The sequence below is a fragment of the Silene latifolia genome, chromosome 5 (genome assembly GCF_048544455.1).
Source record: "Silene latifolia isolate original U9 population chromosome 5, ASM4854445v1, whole genome shotgun sequence".
Classification (NCBI taxonomy): domain Eukaryota; kingdom Viridiplantae; phylum Streptophyta; class Magnoliopsida; order Caryophyllales; family Caryophyllaceae; genus Silene; species Silene latifolia.
Window position 1 is genome coordinate 15,215,087 of NC_133530.1, and position 10,316 is coordinate 15,225,402.

Sequence of the window (10,316 nt, forward strand, 5' to 3'; positions counted from 1 at the left end):
CTCTTTATGAGGTGCTCGTGAATGTGTATGGTTAAGATCAATGATACATCATATTCAGAAGGAATGTGGATTAAAAACAATAACTGATCAACCTACTATTATATACGAAGATAATGCGGCCTGCATTCATCAAATGAAAGAGGGTTTCATCAAAGGAGACAGAACCAAGCATATTGCACCAAAATTTTTCTTTACTCATGAACTTCAAAAGGAAGGTGTGGTTGATATTCAACAAATTTCATCAAAACACAACTTGGCAGATCTTTTCACAAAGTCACTCCCATCAACAACATTTCAAGAATTAGTAAAGAATATTGGAATGTGCCACCTTCGAGACAAATGCTGAACTGAGGGGGAGTTTCATACGTACTGCACTCTTTTTTCCCTTTATTAGGTTTTATCCCACTGGGTTTTCCTAACAAGGTTTTTAATGAGGTAGTCTATGAAAGCGTATAAAACACACAATCCTATACATGAAAGGTTTGTGGATAATAAACTAACATGACACCATCGAGTAGATGCATCAATTAGCACCATAAAATATTAAAATGGTCCACATTGTGGGTTAATTGGTCCACAAATATCTCCTTGAATCCTCTCTAGAAACATAGGAGATTCAATTCCGACTTTAGTTTTGGAAGGCCTGATAATCAATTTGCCAAGTGAACAAGCCGTACAAGATTGTTCCTTAAACTGTGGAACTTTAACTTTAGTTAAAGGATGTCCAGTTGAGCTTTTGATAATTTTTATCATCATACTTGTTCCAGGGTGACCCAGTCGGTCATGCCATAAGGAATAAAGCTCTTGGTTGTCTGTTTTCACTTTAGACACCAAATTGATTTCAAATGGGCGTATATAAGTATAATACAGTCCAGAAGAGTATCTTGACATTTTTTCAAGTATGTATTTCTTATCATTCTCTACTTTGGTAAGATACATATACTCCTTATCATCTGACTCAATGGTTTCTATATGATAACCATTTGTCCGTAAGTCTGTGAAACTTAATAGGTTTCTACGAGTTTTACTTGAATACGATTGCATCATTTATTATGACTTGTGTCCCTTTTGGGAGCATTATACAAGCCTTTCCTGAGCCTTCAATTAATGTTACAACACCAGCAATTGTGGTAACATTAGCCCTAATGGGCATTAGTTCAATAAAATAGGCTTTATTGCTCAGAATGCTATGAGTTGTGGCACTGTCAATCAGGCATTGTTCTGCATTTCTTTGTTGAATTTCCATATCTTCAAAATAAATAAATATGAATAAATTAAATAGTTATGAATAAATTAAACAGAGAAAGAAAATTCAGTTTTATTTATGATACATAATAAACATGGTAAAGGGAAATATTTTACAACTACATAATAAACATGGTAAAGGGAAATATTTTACAACTGTCATTATTTATTAACATATTTTTTTCACATAAAGTAAACTTAAGTTGATGGTCCGCAACCATTATCTATATCATCGATAAGATAATCAGACAAATCCAGACTTAGAACTGGAGATGTTTCTTTCACGAAGTTTGTTTCAACTTCCTTTCCTTTTCCCTTTTGGGAAGCTGTATAAAGGTCAACCAAATGTTTAGCAGTTCGACACTCTTTTGCCCAGTGTCCAGTAATACCACATTTGAAACACTTGGTGGTTTGATTTGGCTTTCCTTTATTAGGCGTAAACTTCTTTTTCCCCTTAAATATGGGATTTAGGGGTTTGAAGTTCGGACGCCATTTTCCTTTCCCCTTATGAAAGGTGGTATTTCCCTTTTTGAAATTTCGCCATGGTTGTCCAGATTTAACAACATATGTTTCAGGAGGAGCAACAGTCCCTGCTGGCCTTTTGTTATGATTGTGAAACATAACTTTCATATTTGCTTCAGCCATCCTTAAAATAGCAATTAGATCACAATATCGATTATAATGCCTTTCACGATATAATTCTTGTAAGACTGCATTATCGGCATGCATAGTTGATAGAGTTTTCTCTATCATGGCTGCATCAGTTGTTGCTTGTCCGCATAACCTTAACTGTGAAGTTATACGAAGCATAGCCGAGTCATAATCACTAACAGAAGTGAAATCCTGGAATCGTATATTCATCCAGTCATACTGAGCTTTCGGCCCAATAATTCTCTCCAGGCTTTCAAACCTTTGGCAGAGATTATCCCATAACTCTTTGGGATCCTCCACAAACAGATATTCAATTTTTAAATTTTCATGGAGATGATGCCTTAAGAACACTATTGCTTTTGCTTGTTCTTGTGAAGTAGAATTTCCATCTACTAAAATTGTATGCTCTAGTCCTTTGGCTTTTAAATTTGCTCTAGCATCCACCCTCCATTGAAGGTATTTTGTGCCATTATTATCAAGGATATCAAAGTCTCGTTTCGTCATATGTGCCATTTTCTGATTAACATATTTAACAATAAGTTAATAGTGATAAACTTAATTAGACGATATATGCTTTACAAATATGACAACCTATTTATACAGAGTAAAAGGAGCTGCTTAAGAAGATAAGTATGCAACTCTCATAAGTAATCCACCATTGCCGTATAATTTAAAAGTGCTACTGTTCATACACAATTACTTAGCATTATCTTACTGTTCATGGTGAAGTGCAGAGGTGAACTTTCACCTTACTTCTGGAAGTAATTATAACACTCCCCCTTGAATGTTCACCTTTCATGTATAGGATTGTGTGTTTTATACGCTTTCATAGACTACCTCATTAAAAACCTTGTTAGGAAAACCCAGTGGGATAAAACCTAATGAAGGGAAAAAGAGTGCAGTACGTATGAAACTCCCCCTCAGTTCAGCATTTGTCTCGAAGGTGGCACATTCCAATATTCTTTACTAATTCTTGAAATGTTGTTGATGGGAGTGACTTTGTGAAAAGATTTGCCAAGTTGTGTTTTGATGAAATTTGTTGAATATCAACCACACTTTCCTTCTGAAGTTCATGAGTAAAGAAAAATTTTGGTGCAATATGCTTGGTTCTGTCTCCTTTGATGAAACCCTCTTTCATTTGATGAATGCATGCCGCATTATCTTCGTATATAATAGTAGGTTGATCAGTTATTGTTTTTAATCCACATTCCTTCTGAATATGATGTATCATTGATCTTAACCATACACATTCACGAGCAGCCTCATAAAGAGCAATTAGTTCAGCATGATTTGATGATCATTACATGTGTCCTTAGTAGTGTATTTCCACTACACTTTGTTTCACATCATTGCCTATAATTACCTACTAAGAACACACCTTTTGATAGTGGAAAATGTTGAAAAAAAAAAAACTTGGTCTTTTTAAATGGTGCTTTGGCCGAATTCAAGAATGTCACGAGACCAATTTTTTTCTGATTTTCTTCATCATTATTTTTTTCTCTTCTTCCTTCTGTTAATATAGCATAAACTTCCTTCAAACATATTATCATCATGTTAATAATAACCCAAACATACAACGATATGTGATAAGAGTAACTTAACAAAAGGGTGATGAAAAGATAACAAGAAGTGTAAATATTTTATGGGCGACCGTAATTCCTTCTGCTCTATAAAATTTATATATAGAGTATTTTCAAGGTTGATCCGGTAATTTTAATAAAACCGGTTGTCGCCGCCGTCGCCGCCGCCAACACCACCTTATTATGCATCTTTTTTTTTTTTTTTATATGCACAACATGATGAGACGGTCCCGGAATATCTTCCGGTCGGATTTCGGAACCTGGTTTTTCAACACTAGGCTCACTATTAAGGTCGATATTTTTCCGATCTTAACCTTTTTGTGCGGGAGGTGCAACACCATCCAACGGTCCCTCCGACGTGCGAATATTACGTGGTTGAGTACCACGAGCACGCGGTGGATTATCACAAAAGGTAAATTATTATCTTTTATGGTAAGATGTATATTAAGAAAAATATGTAACTTAAAAACAAATTAATACCATTACACTGATGGTCCATTTTTTTTTTGTAAAAATGATATATTGTGAACAAGTTACATATATAATACTCCGTAGTTATGTTATTATAACAACTCAATACCTTGAACCTTTGAAGTTTTTGAGACTTTCGTGCTGATAACGTATTGTAATAATTGGTGTTTTAGCTCAGATAATTTCAGAGTTTGTAATGGTGTTGTCTCTACTTCTTATTGACACACAATAGAGGAACACCTTCCTCCACTGAAGGAATAACACCAAATTCAATTAAGAACTTTCTTATCCAAACGGCTTCCTTAACAGCATCACATACAGCTAAGTACTTTACTTCGGTTACTGAGTCAGCTACTTTAGCTTTTATGGAATTCTTCCAACTCGCTGCTCACCATTTAAGGTTAAAGCATAGCTAGAGGTAGACTTGCTATCATCCTTATCCGATGCAAAACTAGCATCAGTACAGCTAAAAACTTTTAGCTTACAATTTCCAAAAATGAGAAATTGGTCCTTAGTCCTTCCCAAGTACTCAAGGATGGTTTTCACCACTTTCCAATATCCCTCATCCGGATTGCCTGATGCCTACTCGCTACTCCTAGCGGGTAAGCCATACCAGACCGTGTACAACATGACAGTGTACAAAGATTGGGAGAGCCCTAGCAGCTTCCTGAATCTATCTCCATAGATTCTTATTCCAAGAATATAAGCCGCTTCTCCCATATCCTTTATGGAGAACTGTTCAGATAGCCAAATCTTTGTCTCTTACATGGTTAGCACATCATTTCCTATTAGCAATATATAAGCCACATATAGCACTAGGAAAAATGACTGTACTCCCACTAGCCTTTTTGAGAAATATAAATCGGAAAGAAAACAATCCAATAAGAACATAATCATACATCATCATGATATGGACTTCCTCATAATGATATATAAGAATTTTAAAACATGCATGAGCCCCCTGGTTGTCAGGTCGTTTCCCATCATAATTAAAATTCATCTGATTTTATCTTATAAAATCATTTCAGGCTCTACACTACATAGTCCCCTGGTTGTCAGGTCGTACCTATCAGTGTAGTTGAGTTTATCCACTCTAGTGACAGAAAATTAATAAATGTCATACCCTCTGGGTTGTCCAGACTAAAAAGTACAAGATTAGTTAACTTTTCTTCACCCCCCGTATTAAATACAATAGACAATATTATTATATCTCCGAACTACAAGCCCCCTGGTTGTCAGGTCGTTTCTTGTAAACGAAAATAAAATAATTTTATTGTCTACCTGAGTGGCAACCTTTGACAAAAATATCTCATATTTTATCAATTAAAACTCAATAATCTTTAGTTGGTCAAGTTTTAATGTCATTCAAATTATTTGAATAACACAAGTGCTTATATCAAATATTAGCACTAACAATTATATCTAATATAACTGTTGTACACAGTTATTGCATAACCGTAGTACTTCATGTTTTATGTGTCATTTAAACAATTTAATAACACACTTGGCTATATCTAATATAACCCAACTGATAAGACTAACCCTCATATCCCATACAAGAGTCGGCTCCTATCACCATATACTTTGCATGCTAAAAAGCAATCATAAGCTTTAAAAAGACCAAGTTTTTTTTTCAACATTTTCCACTATCAAAAGGTGTGTTCTTAGTAGGTAATTATAGGCAATGATGTGAAACAAAGTGTAGTGGAAATACACTACTAAGGACACATGTAATGTTCTTCAAAGCATGCGTACTAATTGCTCTACTACTAGTCTACTACCCACCCCACTAAATAATATTGATAAACAATTCAATATTTTAAGGAAAAGTGGAGGTGATAGGTCCACCATATACATAAACAATTCTTTTGGGTATTAATTGTTTTGTTTTGTACGTAACATCTTATGAAGTTTGGCCATTTTTATTGTTCAAAATTTATCTTTCAAAATTTGTTCTGTAAGGTAATATGACAAGATATAAGTTTTGTTATATCAAGATTTGAACTCTTGACTTTTTGTAAAGGTCAGACGTCTCGGACCACTATGACTTGTCATTCCATGTGATTACTTTTGTAAAGTAAATTTCATATATCGTCTAATTAAGTTTATGACTATTAACTTATTGTTAAATATGTTAATCAGAAAATGGCACATATGACGAAACGAGACTTTGATATCCTTGATAATAATGGCACAAAATACCTTCAATGGAGGGTGGATGCTAGAGCAAATTTAAAAGCCAAAGGACTAGAGCATACAATTTTAGTAGATGGAAATTCTACTTCACAAGAACAAGCAAAAGCAATAGTGTTCTTAAGGCATCATCTCCATGAAAATTTAAAAATTGAATATCTGTTTGTGGAGGATCCCAAAGAGTTATGGGATAATCTCTGCCAAAGGTTTGAAAGCCTGGAGAGAATTATTGGGCGAAAGCTCGATTTGGATGAATATACGATTCAGGATTTCACTTCGTTAGTGATTATGACTCGGCTATGCTTCGTATAACTTCACGATTAAGGTTATGCGGACAAGCAACAATCGATGCGACCATGATAGAGAAAACTCTATCAACTATGCATGCCGATAATGCAGTCTTACAAGAATTATATCGTGAAAGGCATTATAATCGATATTGTGATCTAATTGCTATTTTAAGGATGGCTGAAGCAAATATGAAAGTTATGTTTCACAATCATAACAAAAGGCCGGCAGGACTGTTGTTGCTCCTCCTGAAACATATGTTGTTAAAACGGACAACCATGGCGAAATTTCAAAAGGGAAATACCACCTTTCATAAGGGGAAAGGAAAATGGCGTCCGAACTTCAAACCCCTAAATCCCATATTTAAGGGGAAAAAGAAGTTTACGCCTAATAAAGGAAAGCCAAATCAAACCACCAAGTGTTTCAAATGTGGTATTCTTGGACACTTTGGGCAAAAGAGTGTCGAACTGCTAAACATTTGGTTGACCTTTATACAGCTTCCCAAAAGGGAAAAGGAAAGGAAGTTGAAACAAACTTCGTGAAAGAAACATCTCCAGTTCTAAGTCTGGATTTGTCTGATTATCTTATCGATGATATAGATAATGGTTGCGGACCATCAACTTAAGTTTACTTTATGTGAAAAAAAAATATGTTAATAAATAATGACAGTTGTAAAATATTTCCCTTTACCATGTTTATTATGTAGTTGTAAAATATTTCCCTTTACCATGTTTATTATGTATCATAAATAAAACTGAATTTTCTTTCTCTGTTTAATTTATTCATAACTATTTAATTTATTCATATTTATTTATTTTGAAGATATGGAAATTCAACAAAGAAATGCAGAACAATGCCTGATTGACAGTGCCACAACTCATAGCATTCTGAGCAATAAAGCCTATTTTATTGAACTAATGCCCATTAGGGCTAATGTTACCACAATTGCTGGTGTTGTAACATTAATTGAAGGCTCAGGAAAGGCTTGTATAATGCTCCCAAAAGGGACACAAGTCATAATAAATGATGCACTGTATTCAAGTAAAACTCGTAGAAACCTATTAAGTTTCAAAGACTTACGGACAAATGGTTATCATATAGAAACCATTGAGTCAGATGATAAGGAGTATATGTATCTTACCAAAGTAGAGAATGATAAGAAATACATACTTGAAAAAATGTCAAGATACTCTTCCTGGATTTTGTATTATACTTATATACGCCCATTTGAAATCAATTTGGTGTCTAAAGTGAAAACAGACAACCAAGAGCTTTATTCCTTATGGCATGACCGACTGGGTCACCCTGGAACAAGTATGATGATAAAAATTATCAAAAGCTCAACTGGACATCCTTTAACTAAAGTTAAAGTTCCACAGTTTAAGGAACAATCTTGTACGGCTTGTTCACTTGGCAAATTGATTATCAGGCCTTCCAAAACTAAAGTCGGAATTGAATCTCCTATGTTTCTAGAGAGGATTCAAGGAGATATTTGTGGACCAATTAACCCACAATGTGGACCATTTCGATATTTTATGGTGCTAATTGATGCATCTACTCGATGGTGTCATGTTAGTTTATTATCCACAAGAAATGTTGCCTTTGCCAAATTGTTGGCACAAATCATTCGATTAAGGGCACAATTTAGGACCATACAATCAAGAAAATAAGGCTTGATAATCTTTGGAGAGTTCACATCTAAAATATTCAATGACTATTGTATGTCACTCGGAATAGATGTGGAACATTGGTGGCTCATGTTCACACACAAAATGGGTTAGCAGAATCATTAATTAAAAGATTACAATGGATTGCTAGACCATTATTGATGAAATGTAAGCTTCCATCTTCTGCTTGGGGACATGCTATTTTACATGCAAAGAAACTTGTTACGGCTTGACCGCCTTTTGCTAATCATGTATTATCTCCGATGCAATTAGTCGTCGGAAAGGAACCTAGTATTGCACATCTAAACACATTTGGATGTGCCGTTTATGTTCCTATTGCCCCGCCCAATCGTACCAAGATGGGCCCACAACGAAAAGTGGGAATTTATGTTGGATATGAATCTCCATCAATCATAAGATATCTCGAGCCAATGACAGGTGACTTGTTCACTGCAAGGTTTGATGATTGTCATTTTAATGAAATAAATTTCCCATGTTTAGGGGGAGATAAGATGATTCCATGTCAAAAGGACATTATATGGGATGCCAAAGCATTATCTTATCTAGACCCTAAGTCAAATATGTGTGAACAAGAAGTGTATAAAATTATACATCTTCAAAACATAGCAAACCAATTGCGGATGCATTTCGAGATATAAAACAAGTGACAAAGTCACATATACCTGCGTTAAATGCTCCGTCAAGAATTCAGATTCCCCAAAAACAATCGGGAAATCAATTGGTATGTGAACCTACTCGTAAGAAACGTGGTAGACCGATTGGATCAAAAGATCTTAAACCTAGAAAGTCCAAAAGAATGCCCCCTCTCGATGAAGAAATCATTACATGTTCAAGAAGAAAATGAAGTACAAAAGGTGGAAAATGCCACTAAAACCCTTATTGAAGGGGATAATCATGTACTTACTAAAGAACATGAAGGCATTGATAATCAAAAAATATCAATGAATTATGCATATACGGAAAACGTGGGATAGAAAAATAACAAAAATTGATGATATTTTTGCCCATTATATCATTTGTTGAAGTTGTCATTGATAACGATGATATTGAGCCAAAATCTGTTGAAGAATGTCGACAAAGAGATGATTGGCCAAAATGGAAAGCGGCAATGATGGCAGAATTAAAATCATTTGAAAAACGAGAAGTTTTGGACTCAGTAACCCAAACACCTAAAGGTGTAAAACCAGTTGGGTACAAATGGGTTTTTATCCGTAAACGCAATGAAAATAACGAAATTGTACGATACAAAGCCAGACTTGTTGCACAAGGTTTTTCACAAATACCGGGAGTAGATTATGATGAAACATATTCTCCGGTTGTTGATGCAACAACCTTAAGGTTCTTAACAAGTTTAGCTGTGTAATCGAATCATTGCAAATCGTTTAATGGATGTAATTCTTTGCATATTTATATGGAACACTTGACACTTCGAAATATATATGCGAGTTCGGATGGGATAAAGTTACCATTTTCCCATAACTCAAACCCACAAGAAATATACAGTGTAAAATTGAAAAAATCCTTATATGGACTGAAACAATCAGGGCGAATGTGGTATAATCGCCTTAAGGAATATCTTCTTAAGGAAGGATATGTCAATGATCCAATCAGTCCATGTGTTTTTATAAAACGTTAAAAAAGGTTTTGCAATTATTAAAGTATATGTTGATGATTTAAATATCATTGGAACAAACGATGAACTTGATATTCTTTGCAAAATATCGATGAAAGAATTTGAGATGAAAGACTTAGGGAAAACTAAGTTTTGTATTGGTCTTCAAATTGAACATTTGAAAAATGGGATTCTTGTTCATCAAACAACATATACTAAGAGAGTCTTACACAGATTCAATATGGGTAAATCATATCCTGTGAAGTCACCAATGTTAGTTCGCAATCTTGATCTGAAAAAGGATATATTCCGTCCACGAGAAGAAAATGAGGAAGTTCTCGGACCTCATGTACCGTATCTTAGTGCAATTGGTGCACTAATGTATCTGGCAAATAATACAAGACCAGATATTGCTTTTTCGATTAATCTTCTAGCAAGACATAGCGCAACACCAACAAGAAGGCATTGGAATGGTATTAAGTACCTCCTACGTTACCTTCAGGGAACCCAAGATCTTGGGCTATTTTACCAAGGAAGAAAAAATGCAACTCTTGTTGGTTATGCCGATGCAGGATATTTATCAGATCC

The 10,316-nt window shown here is 34.8% G+C and overlaps 3 protein-coding genes across 3 annotated transcripts; 2 read left to right on the forward strand and 1 right to left on the reverse strand.

Moving 5' to 3' along the window:
* Positions 1 to 1,443: 1,443 nt before the first annotated feature.
* Positions 1,444 to 2,409, reverse strand: LOC141654892 (uncharacterized). Its single transcript, XM_074462003.1, has one exon. The coding sequence runs from the start codon at positions 2,407 to 2,409 to the stop codon at positions 1,444 to 1,446; it is 966 nt and encodes a 321-aa protein (XP_074318104.1).
* A 3,683-nt stretch (positions 2,410 to 6,092) lies between these two features.
* On the forward strand, positions 6,093 to 7,053 carry LOC141654893 (uncharacterized). The gene is made up of 3 exons (XM_074462004.1): positions 6,093 to 6,418; positions 6,466 to 6,860; positions 6,926 to 7,053. The coding sequence occupies exons 1-3, from the start codon at positions 6,093 to 6,095 to the stop codon at positions 7,051 to 7,053; spliced, it is 849 nt and encodes a 282-aa protein (XP_074318105.1).
* A 199-nt stretch (positions 7,054 to 7,252) lies between these two features.
* LOC141654894 (uncharacterized) lies at positions 7,253 to 8,098 on the forward strand. The gene has a single exon (XM_074462005.1). It carries the CDS (start codon positions 7,253 to 7,255, stop codon positions 8,096 to 8,098), a length of 846 nt encoding a protein of 281 aa, XP_074318106.1.
* Positions 8,099 to 10,316: the final 2,218 nt, after the last annotated feature.